At 34.4% G+C, this 24,705-nt stretch overlaps 5 protein-coding genes across 7 annotated transcripts; 2 read left to right on the forward strand and 3 right to left on the reverse strand.

Moving 5' to 3' along the window:
• Nucleotides 1-585: 585 nt before the first annotated feature.
• LOC123005545 (keratin-associated protein 19-2-like) lies at nt 586-1,346 on the reverse strand. 2 transcript variants are annotated; one of them, XM_044399339.1, is made up of 3 exons: nt 1,169-1,346; nt 969-1,104; nt 586-921 (listed from the first exon to the last, which is right to left on the reverse strand). In XM_044399339.1, the coding sequence occupies exons 2-3, from the start codon at nt 978-980 to the stop codon at nt 631-633; spliced, it is 303 nt and encodes a 100-aa protein (XP_044255274.1). In that variant the 5' UTR covers nt 981-1,104; nt 1,169-1,346; the 3' UTR covers nt 586-630. The 2 variants fall into 2 exon arrangements, with proteins under 2 accessions (XP_044255274.1, XP_044255275.1); XM_044399340.1 differs by lacking the exon at nt 1,169-1,346 and having other exon boundaries at nt 969-1,156.
• A 2,512-nt stretch (nt 1,347-3,858) lies between these two features.
• Nucleotides 3,859-4,751, reverse strand: LOC123005225. The gene is made up of 2 exons (XM_044398881.1): nt 4,521-4,751; nt 3,859-4,229 (listed from the first exon to the last, which is right to left on the reverse strand). The coding sequence occupies exons 1-2, from the start codon at nt 4,539-4,541 to the stop codon at nt 3,915-3,917; spliced, it is 336 nt and encodes a 111-aa protein (XP_044254816.1). The 5' UTR covers nt 4,542-4,751; the 3' UTR covers nt 3,859-3,914.
• On the forward strand, nt 4,715-6,938 carry LOC123005224 (40S ribosomal protein S12, mitochondrial). Its single transcript, XM_044398880.1, has 3 exons — nt 4,715-4,836; nt 4,886-5,027; nt 6,544-6,938. The coding sequence occupies exons 2-3, from the start codon at nt 4,892-4,894 to the stop codon at nt 6,876-6,878; spliced, it is 471 nt and encodes a 156-aa protein (XP_044254815.1). The 5' UTR covers nt 4,715-4,836; nt 4,886-4,891; the 3' UTR covers nt 6,879-6,938.
• Nucleotides 6,939-11,468: 4,530 nt separating this feature from the next.
• Nucleotides 11,469-12,703, forward strand: LOC123004639 (protein giant). Its single transcript, XM_044397986.1, has 2 exons — nt 11,469-11,852; nt 11,903-12,703. The coding sequence occupies exon 2, from the start codon at nt 11,911-11,913 to the stop codon at nt 12,499-12,501; it is 591 nt and encodes a 196-aa protein (XP_044253921.1). The 5' UTR covers nt 11,469-11,852; nt 11,903-11,910; the 3' UTR covers nt 12,502-12,703.
• Nucleotides 12,704-12,814: 111 nt separating this feature from the next.
• LOC123004638 (piRNA biogenesis protein EXD1-like) lies at nt 12,815-16,499 on the reverse strand. 2 transcript variants are annotated; one of them, XM_044397985.1, is made up of 4 exons: nt 16,379-16,498; nt 15,822-16,329; nt 15,660-15,773; nt 12,815-15,603 (listed from the first exon to the last, which is right to left on the reverse strand). In XM_044397985.1, exons 2-4 carry the CDS (start codon nt 16,293-16,295, stop codon nt 15,397-15,399), a joined length of 795 nt encoding a protein of 264 aa, XP_044253920.1. In that variant the 5' UTR covers nt 16,296-16,329; nt 16,379-16,498; the 3' UTR covers nt 12,815-15,396. The 2 variants fall into 2 exon arrangements, with proteins under 2 accessions (XP_044253920.1, XP_044253919.1); XM_044397984.1 differs by having other exon boundaries at nt 15,822-16,499.
• Between the last annotated feature and the right edge of the window lie 8,206 nt (nt 16,500-24,705).

Consider the following 24,705-nt stretch of genomic DNA (forward strand, 5'->3'; position numbering starts at 1 on the left):
TAGTAATGATTGATGAATATTTTCACCCCAACTTGATTTATATTTATTGTCAACTTTTTTAACATAATTAAAAATAAATATTAGGTTTTTTTTCTGTTAATATGTATTTTAGCTTAATTTCGGTTGTACGAATTGTTTTCTTTTTTTTTTAGAAAAGGTTAAATATTTTTTGCAATGACTTTTAAGCCATTTTGGTGAATCAATAAAATAATAATTTATAATTCTATTGTTGTGTTAGGATAAATACCTACTTATTCCAAAAATCGGAAATAATAGAAGAAAATTTAACTTGAATCGATTTGCAAGTTTTCAAAATTACAAAATACTGGAATTTTTTGTGTTATCTGACTTAAATTACTCTTAAGACTAATGTGGTAAATTTAATTTTCCAAGTACGCCATTAGGAAAAGCGTAGATATATTTCTATTTCCCTGATTTGCACATTTAATAAAGTCGTCAATTGAAAGCAATTTGCAATCCCTGAATTAAATAAATTACTCTGCAATTTTAACTCGGATTTAATTTGTTTGTGAAATTAATCATGCGATTTCGCATGGAGGTAGAGGGAAAATAATAATCCATAGATAGTCACAATTAAATATTTATTAATCACTTGCAAATACACAAAAATCACCAATCGTAGTAACCACCGTAACCGCCATAACCGCCGTAACCGTGATAACCGCTGTAGTACGGATAATAGCCCCCGTAATACCCGTGTCCGACTCCGTAGCTCACTTTAGTAACAACGGGGCTGTAGTACGACGAGTAGTATGGATAGCCGCCACCATAATAGCTCCCATATCCCCCGAGTCCGTAGCCGCCATATCCGTATCCATAACCCACCGCTCCTCTTTTCGTCGTCTTTTTGACTTCTTCTTGAGCCAGGACGGCGACGGTGAAGATGACAAGGAAGACAGTCTAAAAATTGTAATTTTTGACAAATATTTTGTAATGTTTTGACTCACCAAAAGCCTCATGTTTGGTATTGTTGATTGTTGGTTGTGTGTATGTCAGGTGTCGTCATTTTGGCGATATTTATATGGGTAGTGGTTGGAAGAAGGGGCCTGCAACCCCTTCCAAGGTGAGCCGATTGCAAAACACCTAAGGTTAAAAGGAAGTTTTTATTTATTGTTTCGTCGTTGCGTGTCGTTATTGAAATAATTACACATCTCGATGCCCCGTTTTTGACATCCATTAGAGCCCCTCGATCATCTTAATCAACCGATCAATTCCCATCGGGATTAATGGAGTGTGACGGCTTGACGCGTGTCTTATCCATCAAGGTCGCATTTCGGCGTTTTTGTAGAAAAGAAGTGCAAAATTAACATACGGGCGTAATTGACTTGAACACGTCAGTGTCAAATTAGTTTTCTTAAATTGTGAAATAACAGAAGGCTGCGTGCATTATTAGCTCACGTACCCACCGGAACGTGAAATATTGTTTTACGCGAATTTATTGATTTTTCGACATAAATTAATGCGAAACATTAAAATGGTATTAGAGCAATTGTCGCGACGTTTGACATCGACTCAAGACGACAAACGACAAATCCTCAACAATCACATCACAAAGGAAAAATATTTATTGTTACAACGAATGTACTTGGCACACATGTCACTCGAACGCATAAGAGAAAACAAAATCATTTTCCTAAAAATTGGTTAATTGATTTGACCCAAAAAAATATTAATTTTAGTATCTTTATGGCATCGCTTGTTTCAGGAATAAAAATTATTCGTGTGCGATAACAATCTTTGGCTGCAGTGTTACACAACTTTTTGTCTAATCAATAATTAATTATGCATCAAAATTTATTTAAATATTAAAATTTCATAACTATTGTGATTGTGGATTCTATTGAAAGGAGATGTCCTCTCGATGCGACGAAGGATTTTTTATTCTTCTTTTCTCAAGACATTGGGTTTTCAACTTTATCTCTTGTTTTCAATGCCGAACTCTTAATCGTTTCTCATACAATCACATACTTTTTTGTGATTTCTTACATTTGTTTTGCACTCATTTCTAGTACACCGTAGTATAGAGTTTTTAAAACATTAATAAGAGACGATTTTTTTAGTTTTGACGAAGTTCTTCTTGTAGTTGAGACAATCTTCCTTCTCATTTTTCAAATTAAAAGCAGGTAAACATTTACTTGTTAATGTTTAAAGCAGAGTAATTGAATTTTCTTTATATTAACTTAATAATATTACAGCAATTAGGTGTCTTATATAGAATTATTAATTTTTTTATTTACTATGTAGAAGACTTAAACAACAGCAAAAATTTGACTTATTTTATTTTATCGCATTTCTTTGCTATTATCTTATTGCATTGTTTGACATTGGCAAGTAAATAATAAACTCAAATAGAGTGGAATTTTTTAAGAGAGCTTTGTCACAGAAATATACAAATTTCTTTTACTACATACTTAATTTGTTTTGTTATTAAATAAATAAAATTTATGAAAATAAAAGTTTGGTGTGTCGGGTTTAAATTGTGTTTGTGTTTATCATTCCTATACCAAGAAGATTCAACAAGAAGTTAAATAAAATCTAATTTATCACAATTTTATACAGGAATACAGCTGAGTTTCAATTTTTTCAATTTCAACATTTATCATCAAAATTATTCATTTTTGTATACATACAGGATGTTTCACATAACTTTACGAGGCTTGCGCCTAATGTACGCACCCAAATATACAAATGTCACAGAACACTGGATACAAAAAACACAGATTTAATTATTTAATTTTTGGAAACCCATGACAGTAGTTGTCAAACTAATCACTGTATCATTAATAGTCATTAATAGTCATAAACTGCAGTTTTTCAGAAACAATTATCATTTATTCTATCAAGAGACGGCATGAATATGATTCTAGTTTACCTATCTTAATCACTAACTAACTAAAAACGTTGTAATTATTTAAAGGGTGAACAAATTAGAGAAAATTATTCAATTTTTCAAAATTTGTAATCGAGTTCGTATCGGAATATGTATTGCATCTTACAGGCGCAGGCCTCGTAAAATTACGTGAAACACCCTGTATTTATTTTATTCCACTGCAATAACGATTTAGTGTAGTTTTTTTTTAATTCTACATATTACGGTTTTTCTTATTACCTACCTATTATATTATCTATCACATTGCAAATACCTACATTTTACCACCACCATGTGTGTTAAAAAATCCTTTAAATTTGTACAACGTCGTAACGATTTTTTACACTTGAAAAAGCCGAAACAAAATTTTGTAGAGTAATTTTTTTATGTAAATATATTTAAATTTTTTTTTTTAAATGTAATCATTATTAAAATTCGTAATAATATCTTTGTGTGAATCTTATTTGCTTGGTTTATCTAATGTAGGACTCGACTTTCATTTATCAATCAAGAATCTGCATTAAAAATAGTTGAAAGTACATTCACAGATTGATGTTACACGTGTCAGTACATTTTTTCGAAATTATTTTATTCGAATCACGACCAGATTTTTTTAATTTCAGTTATCCACACAAATGATAAATTTTTAAGTAGAACTGTAATTCGAGCAAATTAACAATGTTCGGTTATATATCGTTTCATATAAATAATTAAAACCCACGTTTCAATTACAAAAGAAAAATAATTTTTGTGTTTGCTCGAGAATCCCGGATCTTGCAAAAAACGAAGAAAGTAGCAATTAATTATTCACGAATCGTCAAAACCTCCAAATTCTCCTTTCATTAGATAGCACCGAAAAGCTGCCTCCAAATTTACCTTTATTTATTCTATTGTTGCTCTGTTTGCTTCATTTAAGTAAAAACATTCGTTTGTTTATGGTAGCTACCTGAATAAACAGCGTCTGAAACATCCAAGTGTCTCTTTATTAGAAATCTCCTTATCCTACATTTAAACAAACAAAGTCTTAAAAATTAAAAACGACATGGAAGCCGTGCCCTGCGCCGCGCCCTCCGCTATCCAAGCCGATCCCAAAGCCCCCTATGTGCTCCCTGTAGTGGCTGTAGGGATGCACAAACAGCACATGGGGTATGAAGACGTGTTGCAGATGCGCCGGAATGAACGAATGGTGACGCACGTGCCCCGGGACCCACTTGGTGTGAGCCCCCTCAACCCGGCGCGTGAAGTTGCCCACGTGGGGCTTCTCGGTGAATGTCACCAGCCCCACTTGCAGGGGCGACCGTTTCAGCGTCTCTCCACTGACGAGGAACAACAACAAAACCTGGAAACACTGTTATTAGTACCGATAATTAATGTTAATGAGACACGATGGGATCCGTGTAATTAGTTTCATAATTTGATGTTGCACAACAATGGAAGGTCTACGATTTTACCTACTTTACGAAAAATACAAAAGCGCCGTTGTGGTTCTAGCAATGACAATTATGAAACGTTTTAAACCAATTTCGAACAAAGCCGCGTTGCAAAGGTCGAGGGCAATTAGGTCACGGATTTGACCCCTTGTCAATTTCTTCCATTACTCTAATTAGAATTAATGGTAATAAGAGATTACCTGAACCAAAAGCGAACGCATATTGCAAACTGTGCCACTTTCTTTAATCGAATCTGACGCCAACTGAATTATCGCAAATATCTATGCAAATCCGACCAGATTCGAGCCCACATCAATCGTAGCTGCAACAATTCCTCAACACCAAATACCACATTTAAATAATTTATCTCTTTTTTTTTTCAATCATCTTATTTAAATTTACCGCAGGAAAGGCGCCAATCTAACAACACTAAAAACCCTAGATATTCAAGTGACAACTTTCGAGGTTATGTGTGTTCATAATTCAAGTTTTTAATTGTTACATAATTTTAATTAGGTAAATTGATTGAGGGAATGTTGGGCATCGCTAATTAGATAATTTATAGCACAAAATGAATTTCATAACGCAAGCATTTCGACGAGTTGCACAATCTTCAGCTCGTCTGATAGCCAATGTACCCCTAAAAAATATACAAATGGAACCCCTTGGTGATATTACCAGCAGGTTGTCGTGCTTAACAATACAAGGTAAGCAAAAACCATATTGTAATATTATATTTCATGTGCAGATTAAATTTTTGTTAATTGTGGGTAGGCAACCAATTATACTCTAAAACGTTTTACAATCGAATTGCTGAGTTGTTTTTTGGAAGCCCACAAGGCTTAAATACGTAATTATTAAACTGTTAAATGTGGATGATCACAATTATCAAAAAGAAGAGTGTATAGGACTAGAAATAATTACGGAAAGTTATTGTCTTTGAAGGATTGCTTTGTAGAATCAATAGTGAAAAGAGTGTAAACAATGCACAGTTAATCACTTTTCTAATGAATATTTACGTAAAAAAAATTCAAGGGTACAAAACAACCAATTACTTAATCAGTTTCCTAATTGTACAAATAATTCAATAATTTGTAATAAATTAACCAATTATGTCGAATTACTAATTATGGTATTTTTGCGCAACTATGTTTTAACTTGAGAATTAGAAAAACAAGAAAGTGATAATGAACTCTAAATTAAGGATAACAAATACTGCGTGACATTATTGGTCGTGGTTTCAGATACACTATTGACAGTCATATTTCTTACAAAGAAAAAAAATCGTCATTGACTAATTAATAAATTGTATGCAGGTTTACTTCTCTTATTACATACTTAATATTGTTATAAAAATAATAGAAGTATGTTTTATTTGTTTTCGACGATAGTTTGATTTGAAAGTGTTAAATATATAAATTGGATTTGTTAATGTTTTCTTGGTGATAAATGAAACTTGGACAATTCGATTAAAGTTGGAATTTTTATTCCTAATCGATGAAATCCAGTGGAAGGTTTTAGTGTCCCCATCCCTGCAAACTAAGTCATTGAAACCGTCTATTCTGTCGTCTCATGTCGGTTTTAACAGTTCGTGAGTCCCATCATTGTCCCTTTTATCCGTCGTCTAACGAGAAAACTTCGAAGCGACTTACATAACGTGTGTGGCCGAAATGACCAGTGACCAGTGGCCACGACAAATCTTAATCCCCATTGGCATATTTCCCATTTCCTAGTGTAATACAGCGTGAATGTGAGCAATGCATTGTGGTTTCTGCTATTCATCTGTCAATGGACAATGTCCGAGATGCGTCACCTGCCACTGGGGCCCAAAGGGTGAAGTGTGGGAGGATTAATATGTGGGCCGGACTCCACAAATTGAACCAAATTGAAAAAACTAAAGCCCTTTTTAAAAATTGATAATCTGCATTGTCTTTAGAAAACAGAATTATCCATTAGATTGTATTCTTTTCTTGAATTTGGCATAGAAATAAATATGATACAATATTTTTTTTCAAGTTAGAACATTATTAGGACTGAAACACTGAAGAGTTGTACAGGAAATAGAAATATGCTTGAAATAATAAGAATAATGTCAGTAGTCCGTCTCTGTACGAGATCCTAATCAGTTGGATTTTGCTTATTGCATTTGACCAGTTGGCAGATATGTCATCTTCGTTCAGCTGCAAGAGATAAGGCATTCAATTATGATTTTTCTATTTCCAGAGCGATGTGTGTCCTTGTACAGGATGCACAGAACCGGACCGCACATTAAGAAACGGAAACCTCGGCAGCCGCTCGACGGCAACCCATTTATGAAAGGCGTAGTCCTGAAAACGTTAATCAAAAAACCGAAAAAACCGAATTCCGCCAACCGGAAATGTGTGTTGGTTCGGTTATCCAACGGCAAGGAAATGGTCGCTTATATCCCAGGGATCGGACATAATTTGCAGGAACATAATATCGTTTTATGTCGGGTGGGGAGAGTGCAGGATTGTCCGGGAGTTAAGATAAAATGCGTGAGAGGAAAATATGATTTAGGACATGTAATTAAAAAATGAAAATAAACAGATGTAGTCAAGAGTGTGTTTGTGAATTTAAATAAACGGTTTATAAGCGAGGAGTTGTATTTTTGTTGATGAATTTTTTTGGTTAATGTGAGGAAAAATGGCTCTGGGTTGAATAATAAGTGCCGAGGTATAAACAGAGACGGGTGTAGAATAAATAAACGAAAAAATTATACAATTTGTTGCCTTTTTTAATCGTATTTACATAACACTTCATGTCCCAAAGCAAAGTACCATGTTAGAGACGGACTCACAATTTTTGTTCTACATACAGGGTGTTTACAGTCTCGGAGTTTAAAATTGACCTAGTAATAGAAGAGTACAGAAATACTGTAACCGAGAAAAAAACCTCACACATTTGTTATTATTAAGAATGTTATTTAACTCCAAAATATTGGTACACGGTTTGAGAGTCACTAGAATTATTTCCTTGTTCAGATAAAATTGTAGTGTCGCAACAAATAAAAAAATATAGTATCCGTGACAATGAAAGAGAAAAATCACTTCATAGTTTTGACACTGTCATTATTTGATTTGCTTTTGCGTTAGTTATTATCAAAATTCGAAGACCTTCCAGCGAAATGGTTTGATTCGTTTTTCTTAATTTTTTTCCAAATTTATGAATATAAAATATTAAAATAACAAATTGGTTATCGTGATTATGATTTACGCTGAAACACAAGTAATGATACTAACGGTCATTGTTCCAGCCGAAGCAGCAGTTCTCAAACAAATAATATAAAATGAATTATTTCCTTTCACAACTTGAATTTTTGTTTTATATAGCGTATTAGTTTTCTTCTACAATAAATATCATCTCATTTAAATTTCAACCTCAAGACCGTAAACACCCTGTATTTACAATGTTTTCACCAAAATTTACGTAAAAATGCCAAATTTAGGTATCTATTTTTACATCAGAAAAATCTTATTTCAAACTATGTATTTCTTTGTCACTTCGAAAGATTTTTAACCAAGCTCATAAATTATTATTTCCTATAATTTGGAAATTCGTAACAAAGTATGGATGTTTTCTATTCACAAAATTATATTGCATTAGATCTAGATAAGTAATGTAGGTAATTTTTAGGTAACAGTTAACTAGGGTACCAAAACAAGGATTTAGGACCGCTTTCCAAAATGAATTAAAATGTAATTCACAATTTACACACTGAATTTAATTACGAATTAAAGTTTAATTGCAAATAATTGTTTTTTAAATCAGACTTTTCCAAAAAGTTAAGTTATTTTAATTATTGATAAAACTTTCTACATTTTCCTTTTTACATTGTATGAATATTTTTTTTAATTCTATAACTTTTGAGAACACTTAAACAATTTCTGTTTAGCTGCTTTTGTCAAATGTTATTGTAAATCCATTTTTAAACAGAGATAGATTTATTTAAAATTTTATTAGACGAATACAGAGAGGACATTGTCAAAGTCGAAAGTTTAATACCAAAAAAATAAGGAACAAATTAAATGCACAGTATATTATTTAAACGACAATTATGTTTGATCAGTAAAAATAGTAAATTCACAGTAAAGACAAGTCTAGCAAAATTAATTAATTTAATATTTACAGATTTATAAACAAAATGTTTCCGAGAAAAATCGAAATATCGCAAATCGTTCAAAAACAAAATCGTGGTATCAGGAACACCAGCAGTGTAAACATCAGTGGCGTACGCTGATTAGACTGACTACCATTTGTGCACAGTTTACAGCTCTTGCTAAAATCATTCTTGCGCAGGGGTCCTTACTAATACATATACCACCCTTCAATAATAATAAGTATTCAGTAATATAAAAGTAAGTACCAATAATAAATAACATTCTTGTGCAGGGGCCAACATTGTTATGTGACCAAGACTGAAAATTCTTTAAATTTTTTGTTGTTTTAGTAATTTTGATTAAAGTTACTGAGCGTTTATTATTTTTACAGTGCAAATTGGATTTTTTTACTGAATAAATTTTAATAAAATACTGTGCTTGCTTTACATAGCATTTATTGTTTTTATTATGCAAAATATTATATTACGCTGATCATTTTTAATTTTTTACAGTGCAAAAATTAATTAAATACTGCTCATTTATCATTTTATACTGATCAAAATTGAATTATTTACTGATCGCTTTATTAGTACCCAAAAAAAAACAGACATACGGTAGTTTAGTTAGGATAGTGAGAATAAAATTAAGAATTTTTATTACCTTTTATTCCCTATATGCTTGTATAGCAAAAACAAGGTATGTTACTCGGGAATAAAATGGTACTACAATTTCGACTTTATAAAATAAAAAATCTACCTCGATATAATTTAAATTAAAAAATTGTTTTCTTCGCGATAAATCTAACGAATTTGCGTTTGTTTACCCCAGTTCTGTATTCGATAATTGTGAAAATAGTCCCAAACCGTAACCTAAACATTAGCATAAACTAACTGTAAGTCCCGTTGCTTTTGCCTAACTTCCCGCAATCAAAAAATAAAAAACGGTGCCTTTTGCCGACGCCGACCTGTCCTTTATTACTCTCCCGATCCTTAAATATTCAAGTCATTCATCTCCAGCTAACGGTTCCTTTGCAAATCCATAGCGGAAGACCTTGGCTACCCTTTGCGGTTTGCTACCGTAGGTAAAATTTTATCGCCCCCTAATAAACGGTGAAATGTACCGTTTCGGGTGATATTTTTGCAAAAAATCACCTAAACCCATTGGTTACGGCAGATGTTTCCTATGTAGGTCAAGCGCTTTCAGTTTATTTGCGATAGAGATTAAAATATTGTGTCCGGCATACAGTTATGTCTGACAGAGACATCCATCATAACTCGACAAAGGAAGCAAGGAAAGGCTAGTTTTAGTGTATTCACGTCAAAAACCCTTTAATAATGCGACTATTTGTAAAGGCAAGCGAACGATGACAAGTGACAAGTAGGTAGAGGTCCCACGCAACAACAAGAGCTTTCTTTCTTTCTTAGGCTTGTGATCGGCTAATCGATCAATTTTTAAGATTTTTGATTAACTTCACACTAAATTTATACCGTATTAAAGCAGATTTATCGGAGCAACCCTTAAACGCATGCCACCTGGAGTTGGACAGTTAAATTTCAGACCCCCCGTTGACTTGTTTGCGAATTTCTCTATTTTTTGTTCTACCGTTATGTTTTTTTCAAGGACGAGATTTATTGCCACAGTAAAATCAAGGGAGAAAGCTGCTTTTTTACATAAAATTGCAGAAAATTCCGACTTTCTCAAGAAAGTCCCCAAATTGTCTAAGAGGCTAAGAATAAGGGATTATAGTTTTATCGCTGACGTTGCTTCTAATGTTGTTTGTCTCATTAAATTAATTAATTTTTCACCGAATTCGACTTAGAGGAATCGGGTGGTAAACAGACTTCGGTGAGAACCAATTGCCGCAACTAAGACAATTCAGTTAGATTAAGATCAGGTCGCACTGGTGGCACATACCTTGAAACTTTCAATTTTGCGTCAAAATCGTATTAATCCTAATAGTTTTCTAATAGAGTCGTTACGTAAATGAGAATTCGCTTAATTTAGTAGCGAGTTCACACATGTGTTGAAGCTCGCACATGTCGAGATTTGCGGAAGCGGAAGGGTTATATTCAATATCTTCCTATTTGTATAGGGGGTGGTTGAGAGCGGGTGAGTCACAATGACGAAGGGTTGACATAGATTTGCCAATTTTGACCGAATTTACGTTCGACTACCCCCTTCGGTTTTACGATTCTAACGGCACTTTTGCGAACTGTTATAAATCATGGACTTTTCAGAAGTTAGACGGTTATACATCCTTTACCCACATTTTATGCAAATTTTTAGAGAAAGTTTCCCAGAAGGTGATGGCTAAAGGTTTAAATCCTGGGAGAAATGTTGAAGGGTGAAGGCGGACAAGGGTTGCGTTACGCAAATGAGGAAAGAAATAGACAAAATTTTCCCTTATTTCACCGAAAAATTCAAGGCAAGCAGTGTTTCCTTATCTATTTTCTCACGCCTAAATCAGTAGAAATAAATACGATATGAATGTTTGTGTACAAGCTATTATCTTGAATCTAAAGTTGAATAAAGGAACGTGTTTTTTATTTAAAAGTGCAAAACTTTTTTGGAGACTTTATTCTTCTACAAAAATCAACAGTTAATAAATGATTTGCCTAATTCGGTTCTTGAAGTTTAGTTTTCGAATTAAAATTATCTCATCTAAAAGTTCGCAGTATCTCAGTTTTTATTAAAGCTAAAATTTTTTAATTTATTTGGACTCGAGACAGGATTGAACTCTTTTTCGCTACTTTAATAACGGAGAGACCGTTTTGTGTTAAACAAACTTAATTAAATCTGGGATTCTATTTGTTTCTTGTTCATTGGTATAAAATTTTCTTAAATGTCAAATATCTTTTCCCAAATATTTATTCATATAAATTTCACACTAAAAGACCGAATAATCTTTTGGTATTCAGATTACTAAACTTACAAAACGAACATTTTTAGACAATATTATTCAAAAGGGGTGTTTTCCAAGTCTGAATTATTCTTTTTCCAAGAATCCCGGTGCCCTTCGTTTTACCACAGATAATCCTTTCTATCAGCAGTTGACTTTGAACTATTTTTTCCTGAATTATAAGGAAATACGAGTAAATTAATGAATTATTCTAAAATTTCTAATTTGTATAAAATTGGGGAAACTAGAAAAAATCGAAAATTGCAAAATTAGTCGTAAAAACCACCCCGAATTTGCACTACACCCCACCACTTTCGCAACCTTGACCATGCAATTGGCAAGGGTGGGGACCAGCGCAAATTTGGAAAAGGGTCTCCATTGGTCACTTTCGAGTCGCCTAAGGACTCTTATAAATTCAGCACTTATCATTTTGACTTATTTCTAAACTTGGAGCGTACAGTAACGTTCCAAATTTTTTTGGTGTTTTTTGATTCGAGATTAGGATTATTTCTTCGGTAAGTGCAAAAAAATTGTTTTTTTTTCAAGTGTATTAGTTAAAAATTAGTTTTCGAAATGGAGACCCCCGGCGAGGTGTTGGATTTGTGCGTCCGCAAGCGCCCTCACTCCCCGGAGCCCTACCCTCCTAGATGCCCCCCGATCTATGAGCCATCGTGCCAATACAGCCCCGTCTCCAACAGCGACTCGGAAAATTCGGAAGTCTCCAGTAATTCCTACACGCCGAAAATAAAGACCTGTCGCCCCTTCAAAGCCTACATCAAGGACCCCCTTACTCTCGCTCAGGGCTTAGTGAGCACGGAAATGCTATTGAAAAAGGATTCCTCCGAGGCGTTCAACGAATTCCGAACGAAAATCTTGGCACAAGTGCACGGGACCAACAACGGAACTAATAAAAACATGCGCAGGTTATCCACGACGACACAAAATAAAAACGATGATCCCAGTTATTGGGAGAAACGGCGGAAAAATAACGAAGCGGCGAAAAGATCCAGAGATGCCAGAAGAGCTAAAGAGGATGAGATTGCCATCAGGTGCGCCTTTCTCGAACGGGAAAACTGTCATCTGAAATTCGTCACGGATACGCTCAAGAAGGAGCTGGAGAAGCTACAGAAAATCGTCTATTTGAGGGATTATCATAATATGTAACGGAGGGTTGTTTACGGAGGATAACTTGAATGTGATTTTATTCTTGTCAGAGGATTCGAAATCGCGCGTGTGCGAAGTAGAGTGAGGTTTTTAAATTATTTTTTTATGTATTTATGTATGTATGGAAATTTTTTGTATATTTTTGTATGGAGCTACATTATAACTATTATAAACGAATAAAGAGATTTTATATGATTATAAATATGAAAATATCACATTTATTGAGTTACTGGAAATGTCTAATAACCTTTGACATTATTTGAGAAAGTTTCTACTCCAGAAAAAGTCGGCAATTAGAACAAAAACAAAACAATCATTATTATATTAAAAATATATTGCACCTATATGGATGTACAGGCTGGTTTTGAATTAAAAGAAAAAATTTCACAGAAACTTCGATCATGAACAAAAAAATCTCAATCGCACCGTAATTTATAGGGGGATTAAACAATATTACAGAAATTATTTTTTTTTCTAAAAATAAGATTTATAAGTATTAAATATTTGTCTAATCAATAACTAAGAAGAAATACAACATTCTGCTAACTCTTGTAAAAACTTGAAAAAAAAAGTTATTTGAAATACAAAATAAACACAAACTTTATACATAACAGGATGAGAAATAAAAAAACATACTAAAATATGTAATAGTCACATTCAAACGATATCATTATTTTTATGAAACGTTTTTAATAGAATATTTTTGTTAAAAAATTAATGTAAAATTATAGTTACAAATAATAAACGGCCCCCACTAACCTTACAAACTGGGTGTATTATTTTCAAGGTACATTTTCAAAAATCACAGATTTCAAACTTGATTTGCTCAATTTAACTTCCTTTTTACTAATAAGGAATATTTTCTTCAGTTAACAAAAAGTGATGGTGTTAATGATTTTTAGAGTTTACACCTTCTGGTAAGTGCTAACATGATTTTAAAAGGTGAACAGAAACTGCCAGTTTTTTCTCTTTTCAATTATGGATGTTATAGTGGCCCTAAATTTATCACTTATATCGAGTTGTAATCTAGATACAGGGTAATTTTAAAGTATGTGCAAACAGAGCTCATAAGAAGTCAAAATAACTCAACTTGCCTTATCCGAATGTTTAGAGTTCGTAAGATATAGAGGGTTTTGTTCGCCGAATTTGGGGCACCAACTCAAATTATAAAATGTATTACAGTGTTTTATTAAAATAATTGGTAAAAGCAGACACAGAAAAAAGTATCCTCATATAAAAAATAACAACACGGCAAAAATTTTGCAACCATTTTTTTTGTTGAAGATAGCATCGGATTTCATTATCTCAAATGTAACCGACTATTAACAATGTAAACTTTGGGATAAAGAACTCAAAACATTCAAACTTTATACAGGGTGCGCCAGAACTCGCGCCCAAGAGAAAATTTTCAAGTAAGGTAAGATACCAGGAACATGAAAAAAAATGTTTTTAATTTTAGGCAATTTAAAAATTAAATTAAATTAGGCAGTGGAAAGAATAGAACATTTTTATTCATTTTATCTAAAGTAAGCCAACGATTGATAACGAAAAACTGTTCAACTTTGAGCAAAAAAGTATTATAACATCTTTAAAAGTAATGAAATTATGACTTAGGGCGTTTTTTATAATATAGTCTCTATATGTAATTCCATAAAAATTACAAAAACCGAAAGTGAGATTAGTTGTACATAACGCACGTTTTAGATTTTTATTTTTATGTCAATTGAATGACAAGTAGTCCAAAATTCTGTATCCGCAATTGTAGTATTGAAACTGAAAAAAATCTTTGCATATACATATCTCAGAAACTGTAAACATTCGGATAAGGCAAGTTTAGTGATTTTGACTTCTTTTGAGCTTTACTACACTGGCGGACACGGAATTTTGGACGATTTATCATTCGACTGACATAAAAATGTAAAATGGGCCTTAGGCAGCTAACTTCATTTTCGGTAGAAAAAAAAATGACAACAAACCAAAATAATTTGTTGAACTTATATAAAAACAACAATCGACGCCAAAAATGAATTTCAACAAAAACTTTCAAGTTTTAGTTTCAAACGTCAACCATAATGACTTTCATAAATTTGATGTCCAAAATTCCGTGTCCGCCACTTATCACCTGTTAAAATATTTACACATTCTTTAAAATCACCCGGTATTTTACTTTACTTCAAAAAATGTATTTGCGATGTTACCATATTTTACTTAGGTGTGAAAGGAAATTTTAAATGAACTTTTAATGACGTCGTAATTAATTTGTTTTTTAAACTATTTAGCTGGAGTTTGCAAACTATGACATATACGTCGTGTCATTTCAGTAGCCATTTTGTCACTTTTCGTAAGTTTTTTTCCGAAATAGTGTAGTATTTTGGCTTCAAATTTATCAGTAGGGTCAATTCACAGATTCTTCTTTTACACAGAAAAATGGGTTTGTAACATATTTTAAACTCAAAAAACAAGTTACGACGTTGCCAGTGTGGCGATTGAAATGGCACGAGGTTTACATGGAAGTATAAAATATAAAAATAGAAAGTTAAATAGTATATTATAATACTAGTTTATAAGCAAGCCTTCAAAACAATGCTGCAACACTACAACCCTGATACAATAAATAATACATACAACTTGACATGATAATGCTCAAGAAAATATATTTAAAAAGTTTGATATAAATCAACTCGTTACACATGATAAAAGTTGGGTAATAAAACCTTCTTTGCATTGTAGTAGGCGTTCCTTTTACCTGTAATCTAAGTTAATCCTTGGGTCATAAAGACCGCTTACTAACCAGTAGTCTAAGTGGCTTAAAATTTCGCAGAAGGTCTATTAATTTTAGATAACAAATTCTTGGAAGAGCAATGTGTAAGACCATAAGAAAAAAATAATTTCAGTCTATTGTTTTCTAAACTTTAGAACTTCAATATCACTCATTTGTTTATATTTAGAGTATTCTTTTGTTATTGCGCCCGTATATTTTTTAAGAATTTGTTTCATAAGTTGGTCTCTAAGACTTAATAAGTACACAACTAATTGCGCTGATTTAATTTTGTCACTTTTTAGTAAAGGCCTTTTGCACCAAGATTTATCATTTATGGTGTCCTGTAATCAGAAAAGTGTGTCATTAATAATACCTACGTTATGTAATAATTACAAACCAAAACTGCTGATAACAATGCCGCTGGAAAATTGAAGTGATAAGTTAGACATTCACTTATATTCCGTTTAATTTCAACATCGTCTTTTTCTTTTGATAACATAGTATCAACGACCTAAAAAAAACGTGTTAATTCGGGATGGACAAAAATAAGTTTAAATACTTGTGTATCAAAAACATTTTTCATTTCTACTCCATACTTGTGATACAAGCAATCAAACAAAGCGCCCCCATCGTGGACAACTTTACATATAAAATCCGACTCTAAAACCTCCCCTAATCCACTTAATTTCCCCAAACACAACAAATCAAAGATGAAAACTTGTTTAAAATCCGACATCACTAAGACACTCAACGGTTTGCTTCTTACATAATTATTTCCTAATCCAGCTACTGCCACGGATTCCCGATTGTTTAAGACTTCAACCGCATTGTCAAAGTGTGTTCCAAACGTGTCAATGAACACAAAATCAAAAGTAACTTGTCTCAAACGAGCATATTCGTCTGGGTGCATGTTGATTTTTTTCGATGTGACTAGAGAGTCCTCTGTGGCAGCAGGCATGTTATCGGAAGTGGAGGCAGATTCGGTGTCAGAAATAAGCACAATTTTCACAACTTCGTTACGGTAGAAAGTCATATTGCCCTCATATTCAGTGTTGGTGCTGTGGCAGCTAATGGAATTGAGGTTAACACTTTTGGCCGAGATATATTCAATGGTACCGCTGTAAACTTCAGAAGAACGGTTTTCAAGAAGGACACGGTCACCCGGCTTGAGATGGACGGTCATCTTGGGGCACAATAAGTAAAAATACAAACAAGAAAAAAGTAAGGTTATGGCAGTGGCAACTACTGAAGTCCGAGAATTGGTGCATGGGAAAAGATCCTACAATCGAGAAATTACAGTTGACCAGATAAAGACTATAATTATTTTATTAAATCTGTTACAGTGACTGTTAATCGTGTTTATTAAATACGGATTTTGTTAAAATTGTATAAATAATTAACAGGGGGAATAGTTTCGTGTGGTATTTTCGTTACTTTTTATTGAAATATTTGATTGTTTTATTCGCACTTGACAGAATTTGTGAATTGTGACGATGGGAATTTTAGGCTGGTAAAAAAGGTTGTGATTATTTCAAATAAGTTTATGTGATTACATTTCCTGTAAATAGTCAGACAAATACAGCTACTCCTCCTTAGATGGCGCTGGTACATGTTATATATTTAGTTGCCTATATTAGAAGAAAAATGTTGCGATTTAAGCCATACTAGCCAGTCATGAACGTGTCGGAAAAGCCATTTATGATAATTTTTATCATTAGCAATTCGTATTAATAATTACGAACATGATTATGGAGGTGTGTTTGCGTTTTTTGCTTATCTGATAGATTAAACTGGCAAAAATGTAAATGTACTGTTGGTATAATTTATTGTAATGTATCAAGTGAATCATTTTTAGAAACAATTAACATGTTGAAAACCTTGGACTTCGCGTTTTATTTTAAATTTATTTTTCAAAAGAGGATGTATAGCAATGTCACGATAAATTACTCATATCATAATTCGTTTCGTATTTCCTTTGTGAAAATGATTACGATACAGTAACGCTTGCGCTCGCTTGTTTCCCAAATCATCGTATTAATCATTCTGTAATAAAATCGCCCTCATTTCCTTCAAAATTCTGTAAAAAACATATGGGAAACCGCCAACAAGTGGCTTTCGCATTGAAATTCATAGAGCATTTGGTTGTGTTTATTTTGTAATCGGAGGGGTTTGTACCCGCATAAGGGGTTGAAGCCCGTATGGGGCCGTATGGCGGAGGGATGGTCGTGTGATTTTCCCCGCACGCGACCCTCTGATTCCATAAGTGACCAATTATTCATCTCAATTATTTGAAGGTGATACCCGTATACCGGTTATTACGGGCGAATTATCAGGGGGTGAGATAAGTCCGTGGCATATGTCATCGCAGAGGGGCTATTAAGCATTCGAGGGTTAAAAAAATCAATTGCCTGAGATTCTGGACGCTCCCAACAGCGGTTTTTATCAGCTGCTGTTATCGGAATTCTAGAAATAAACTTGTTTTTCAAGCTAATAACGCTGTTTTAGAATATCGAATTTATTTGTGGAGTGGTCTCAGTTTACATTTCATACAGAACGACCGCTTTTTATCCAATGGTGAATCACGAAACCCACCACGAGGAGTCATTCCGAGTGTGATTCAATGTTTTTTCTTTGGTTCTAATACACCATTTAAGTAATCAGTTAAATGATTTGAAATTAATTTTCTTTGTTTGAAATTTCATTTTGTTGGCGAATCTCGTCTAGGTGTGTCTGGAAAACAAAAAAAGCCGCCACGATTTATTTTAAGATGGCTATCATGAATAAGCATTTTAGAACGACCCTGACCAAGAATAAGCCGCGAAAATATCACAATAAAGAACCTGTACATTACCAACAAAACGACGCCAATTCGCAAAAATAACACGCGAGAGTTTATTTAAGAATGTACAAAGAAACGTGAGGAATTTTAACGAATAACAAAAATGACAAACGATAAATAACTGGTTTGGATTTAAAAACATGCAAGTCTTCCTGGTTTGCAAATAATTAAATGTGATTTTCACGCGCCGTTAAATCGGCCGCTGTGGGAGGGCGCTGATAATCCCTTTTCCGGTTGAAAGGAGGAAACGTGGCGGACCTTTCCGGTATTTATTTCCTGCGATTTTTTCCAACTGCGTATTTGTTTTTGATTTTCTCCAAGTTTCAACCAGCCTCCGTCATTAAAAGCGATATAACACGGCCACAACAACAATAAAAAATGTGTTTGATTGTTTGAAAAATCACTCAGAATTACGTTATTTTTATTCATATCGCGACACGCTCGAAACGAGCTCATTATCCAAAGGTCAAAAAATATTTTTCGCTCCTCGTTGAATCGAATTGATTTTTAACTAATGGTGAAAAATTATGGTTACGCAACGTTAAGAACAAAGCCCACATTACTTTCGATTCGAGTTGCTTCGTCTCTCATCGCATTTCACTTTTGACGGTGAAAGTGATCAACAAGAGGAAAAAGAGTGAAACCGACGGTACGACCGTGACCTAGTGCACGACTCGTGGGACCTGCAGAAGTCTTCTTCGGTGTTGATGCGCCGTCGAGCGCGACTTCCACGAGCTGTGACGGCGCACCCACGCCCTGTTATTAAACAGCAGCGGCTAGTCTTGCGTTAAATCATACGAAAGAATTAATTGTAGAGACGAGGGATCGGTTTTCGACGTCCGACAACATTTTTAACTAACTTGTGAGGTTTCAAAGGCAGATTGCGTGACCAGTGGTGGAGAGATGAACCATTTTGAGAAGAAATCCATCGTGGAAAAATTCTCAAAGAAAGAGGAATTGCTTTCCGTGGCTTGCTAGTATTAGCACTGTCAAAAGAAGAAAAAAAAAAAGAAACAAGACAAATTTTAATTAGTTACCCACGTATTCGAAAGAACTTTTTTTTTAATAAACCAGCTATTGGAAGCTAAACATACTTCATTGAGGGGCAGACATTTGCCCTAAAATTTAGATAAAACTTTTAAAATGAATTCTTAGCGATTCGTTAATAAATTATGGGCGAACTGGCTCCAAGACTTTCGTCTTGACGGGTTTGGTGCTCGGCTGTGTAAAGGTCTAAACTTTTCTTATCTCCTTTCTCTGAATCAGCCGTTCATCCAGTAAACGCAAACAGCCTTGGGCGGAAAGGGCCTCTTACCCCTCGCCTCATCACCCATAAACTTAATCTTTTCGACTCGTCAGCGCAACCAGAGCTGAGTCTTCTATTACGAAACCTTGTTACACATTACCATAGAATGAATTTGGATATTCGTGGTATACCAGATAATGCACATGTGTGGAAATTGCTATTTTTCCATCACTTTTTCGTCCAAATTCATTGCTGCAAGAACCGTTCTGGTTGCGTTTGATCGAGTGAAACCGTCGACAAAAATCCCGATCGGTTGCATTTCTCGTTTTAATTACCTCCATCGAGTTAATTTAATTTCATATTAGCTGCATATTTTACTGCACGGTTTTCGTCATTATCTCGGCTTTCTGTAGGGTGTGTGTGTGTGGAAAGAGTTGCTCGCCTTGAGACAGAAAGGCGTTTCGAAGTAGTGAAATCGCGAATGATGGGACACTAATAAATGGTACGATCGCGTGTCGTTTCCTATTTCCGGAAAAATGCGACCAGATTTCGACATGTTTGGATTAGTTAATTGACGAAAAATTTGCTTGAAGAGCGGGAGGAAAACGCAGAGTCGTCAGGTGGATCGTGACTTAAATAATGTCGTTAAAACATCTCCAATTTGGGTCATGACAATGAGAATCTTAATAGCTTGTTTCAAAATTTATTTGAATATCAATAGGTTAAAGTGGTTTCGACACGAAGACGATAAACAAAGCAAGGGTAAAAATTTTGTAATTTTTTTTTGAAAAATTGAGCGATATTGGTGGAATTTTATCGACGAAGGTTGATATTTGTTAAACGAGGTGATAACAAAAACAAAATTACTACGCAAATACAAGCTACATTCGAGCAAGTAAGATACTTTTTAAAGAAAATTAATTTGTAGGTATCATTAGTTTAAAATAAGCAAAAGATTTAAAATTTGCTTGCTGTCTAGGGCCTTGAAAGCTCACCACTTGAATGAAATTGAAAGATCCAAACAAGCGGAATCATAAGTCGAGATATTCCAGCAGGTAGTGTACTAGGTACTAATTAGAATCAACAACCGGAACAGCCTTGGTTGCAATATATAAGTACACATATTGTCATTCATTATTAAAATCCGCTTTGCACGCGCTAATCTTGAAAAAAAATTAATTTCCTCTCAAAGTTGTTCTGTCGTAACTAGAGCAAATAGAGATCCCGTGAATTTTCCGCTTTTTGCAAAAGCTGCAAAAAACTCTCTGAATGCAATTTAAACCGGGTCAAAAGGTCACGGTCAGGAAGATACAAGGAAATAATTTTCAGCTTGAGCGCTTCGAATGGATTGAATTTATTTGAGGCCAAAGTCGCAGAAATTCAGGAGGAGTGTTAAAATAAATTCGGGTCGATTGATTTGTTTGTTATCAATTAGGAAATGTAATAATTGTGATTTGTGTCGCTTCCTACCGCCGGTAATGGCCACCTCGTGTTGTACAACAAAAGGAAATTAAATTTAATTTCCGTAATTAAATCCGTTTATGTTTGTCGAAGGAATTTGTGGGATTTGTGAGACGTCACACCAGTGCTAATCGAATTCGTGCACCAACGCTAATTCCTAAAGGCAATACGACGCGAAACAGGGAAAAATCGTTACTTTATATCGTTGTCATTTCGAAAATGGAAACCTACGAGAATCGTGGATTAAAACGCGAAGAGAAAGTCATCGAACCAGTATTTATTTAGTGAAGTAACAGTCAAACACATTTACTTTCGATTTTTAAAATTAAAGGAAACCGCGATTTACGCAATTAGGTACTTGCAAGTGATTTTTTAAAAATAATACAAAACTTGTTCCGGTGTTTTTTTTTGGAGAAAAATCATTTGATGGTTTATTTTGAAATGCGTAATAATTTTATGTAATTAGGTAATAAAAGGGAAATATTTCAAGCTCGCGTGAAAGTCCGTTTCGTAAGGTACACGCTTTTTTCCTATGATAATTGATACGCGATAGCGACTGGAAGTTTCCTGAAACTTTCGAAATGTCAACGATACCAAAATGGTCAAAATTATAGAAACTGATTGATGCCGGAAGAATTACCACACAGGTTATAAAAACAAATAAATGTTGCCTCACTCACTTTTGACCAACAAACATCACTTATCTTGCTAATTTTGTTATCTTATCAAATAATATAACTAAAAATAGCTTCAAATGTAAGCTTTATGACCTCTTGTTCCCATTTTTATGAAGCAAATCGTCTGTTAATCTCAGTTTTTTTATGTGTAAATTACAGGTGCTGATTACTACTTAGTATTTGTGTTTACCATCTGATTTTGTTTACGAAATAATTCCTTTTAGCTGTTTGTTGTTTCGTCCGTTTTCGTAACACCCATTTTGCCAATTTCCCTTCCAGCTATTTACCGCCATCAAAATTTAATCCCGTTTGAAGAAATAATTGAAATAAACACCCAAATCGCGCCTGTTTCACCAATCCCACACAATTATTTCTCTTAACATAGAAAAAAATCATCTTACGAAACGTCATATTATAAATACAATTAGGTAAGCCTCAGCCGCTCCATAATGCATGAGCGTCCTATGGCGAAAACGCTTCCAAGCAGATTAATTCTTCCCGTTATCACTTAAATGAAAATAATAACAGTTTAATTGGGAAAAACCATTCGAGTAACATGTCTGGAACATATTAATAAACATAGTGGATGTTGTCGCCAGTAATTTGACTAGATTGACGTCCAGCTGAAAGCAATTGTTTCATATTAAATGTGACCGATGTGGGGTCAACTGTGCCCCTTTTCGAGCTTGATTGGCTGAATAAGCGCCGCTCGAAAATACACGAAATTAATTCGACGGCTCTTGTAGAAGAAAATGATTTGAACTCGTTAAATATGTACTTGATTTTTTTTACAAAAAAATCTTGTAGGACAAATATTTTGATTTTGGGACTCTCTTTTTCTTTGCCCTCTTGCCTCAACTGGAATTGTTGCTTGTAATTTTTAAGAACGGCTCGAGAAAGTGAAAACTGATGTTACAAGAATGTATGTCGCGTCGAACAACACGAGGAGCCTCCATCGGCATAATAATACACCGCGAACGTCGTCGTAAGCATGCTAATATTACATTTTATATGTTTCTAATAGTGCGGTATCCTGTCTCGGACGCGGATTGATGGAGAGACTCGAAAAATCCTGCTAAACCCGTACCCAACAAAAACAAAATCTCTGCTGCGGGGTTGTGGAACTGGTTCTCTTTTGACTTTTAGATGGTTTTCGAGCCGAGAGAAAGAATAAAAAAATTATCGAAGCATCCGGAAAAACAACTCGTCGTAATATGAATTGAATTCACCCTGGTGTGAGCTTTCTAATTTTTTCAAACGAGCTAATTTGCACCGATGCACTTTCAAATAACGACCTGCACTCCAAATGTGCTAATAAGAAATTTTTTCCGGGGATTACTCACGAGTTTTGGCAGTTGCGGTCGCAAATTTCGCAATTAGTGGACAATTTTGTTAAATAATTTGGAAGAAATTACTTAACGAAAATTGCTAAATGGAAAAAAGAGAAAATGTTGAAAGGACTCTTCCAGACGTGGATAGAACGTAACATTATGCGTTCACTTCTCACAAGATTGATGAATAAAAAGGTTTTTTTGTGCTTTCATTACTTTCTTCGACTAAGAAAAAGTTATATTCATTGGAATTAATCACGAGATTTTTCACTCTAAATCGTGGTAGAGACACATGTACTTATTTCTATATTTCTTAGCTATTCAAGGTCACTAAATACACCAGTTTCCCTGTTTCAATGTTCTCTTCTTTTAATTTGGTTATTTTAACAATTGGTAGTGACATATGTTTCGTTAATGACAAAAAGTATCGCAGTTTAGTAACCCAAACGCGTATCAGTCACGGGATATTTATTTTTGTTAAAATTTATCGCGTCGCTTGATTGTCGTCATAATTGTTTTTATTTGGTAATAAATTTAGTTTGCAATTAACACTATTCGAGCTGTGGGTTCATTGTTTTTGCTCCGATTACCAATCAGTTGTGCTAAAATTTCCTCTAAATTTCCCCAAGAGACGATAAGTAGGCACAGCGTTCACGGTCGTATTTTTCTTAAAATTTTCGATTAGCCAACGTTTTGAACCTCCAAGAACCGGCGTGCAATATTTACAGTCTTCATAATCGTCGATTACTCAATGAACAGGCAAATACGAACCTGTTTTACGACCGCTTTCACGACCTCTACATGGCACCTCGGCAAGAGGTACGAATTTTGCGAAAACAGTCGAAAATTGACGCCCATCCAAGGCTAAAAACCCGTTTTTCCGCGCATCTGGCCAGGATATGCAAAAGTCTCACCTGTACGAAAAACTTCCGGCCTAATAGATGGCCTAGTTCGATTCGCAGGTGGTGAAAAAAATTCCAAAATCGGCATAGCCGATGACAAAACAAAATTTGTTTACTTGACGATGTGAGAAAATTTGTCAAGAGTTTAATGTCTATTCAAAATTTAAAATGAAGCGTTCTGGGAGGTACCCAGGCCTCCTTCCCAACGTCCTGAAGGCGATTAATGAACGCAAGGAGGGAGGGGGCTCGAAGGCCATGAATTTGGTGGAACACGCCCTTAGAAAAGCACAAGTTCGCCATGGGACTAACCCTTTCAAGGATATCATAATGGGGAGGAGACGGAGAAGGAAGAAGGAAGGGAAGAGGAGGCGACGAAGGAGGCATCGAAGAGGGCACTCCACAGATGTGAGCGGAGCTGGCAGTGATGACGATTACGAAAGTGACACGGATTCAGAACGGGACAGCAAAACGGGGACTCCAGAGCCCTCAGATAGGGCCAGAAGGAGAAGGAGGAGGAGAAGCAGGAGAAGGCGGAAGACACATTAGGAATTTCACTGTAAAATTAACAATGTTCAAATAAATCTTGTCGAGTATTGGGGAAGGTTTTAATTGGATGCACGCGAATGAGAGAAAGGTGATGCTAATGACTATTTCGAAACTGCAGTGCAGGAAACGGAAAATGATTCATAATTTGCGAGTTTTGCTCCTAATTGTAAGTGAAAGTGGAATCGAAAATAAGGGGTTTGTTTGGCAGATTCTTTATAATTTCTGAATTATTTCCGGTTTTTATAAGAAGAAGACAGATGTTTAAAGTTTACCCCATTGTTTTTGTTTGAAAAAATTATGTGAAAAAGACATTTCTTCTTTTACTTTGACTGATGAAATTTTGAAAAATTTTGACATTTATGAGTTTAGATAAGTTTAAATTAGGTTCACTAGTCCACATGCTTTTTATAACTCAAATAGTAGTTTTGTTATTTAATACTT

The sequence above is a fragment of the Tribolium madens genome, unplaced genomic scaffold (assembly GCF_015345945.1).
Source record: "Tribolium madens isolate multiple individuals breed KSU strain unplaced genomic scaffold, Tmad_KSU_1.1 Scaffold_20;HRSCAF=117;Tcas5.2_LG4, whole genome shotgun sequence".
NCBI classification, from domain to species: Eukaryota; Metazoa; Arthropoda; class Insecta; order Coleoptera; family Tenebrionidae; genus Tribolium; species Tribolium madens.

Excerpts from the sequence above, each read along its gene's own strand:
- LOC123005225 (XM_044398881.1), bottom strand. The coding sequence starts at position 4,541 with ATGCGTTCGCTTTTGGTTCAG. Across the intron at positions 4,230-4,520 it reads TGCGTTCGCTTTTGGTTCAG|GTTTTGTTGTTGTTCCTCGT; the intron begins GTAATCTCTTAT and ends CAGTGTTTCCAG.
- LOC123005224 (XM_044398880.1), top strand. The coding sequence starts at position 4,892 with ATGAATTTCATAACGCAAGCATTTCGACGAGTTGCACAATCTTCAGCT. Across the intron at positions 5,028-6,543 it reads GTCGTGCTTAACAATACAAG|AGCGATGTGTGTCCTTGTAC; the intron begins GTAAGCAAAAAC and ends TTCTATTTCCAG.
- LOC123004639 (XM_044397986.1), top strand. The coding sequence starts at position 11,911 with ATGGAGACCCCCGGCGAGGTGTTGGATTTGTGCGTCCGCAAGCGCCCT.
- LOC123004638 (XM_044397984.1), bottom strand. The coding sequence starts at position 16,445 with ATGACCGTCCATCTCAAGCCGGGTGACCGTGTCCTTCTTGAAAACCGT. Across the intron at positions 15,774-15,821 it reads AAAATGTTTTTGATACACAA|GTCGTTGATACTATGTTATC; the intron begins GTATTTAAACTT and ends CGTTTTTTTTAG. Across the intron at positions 15,604-15,659 it reads CATTGTTATCAGCAGTTTTG|GACACCATAAATGATAAATC; the intron begins GTTTGTAATTAT and ends TTCTGATTACAG.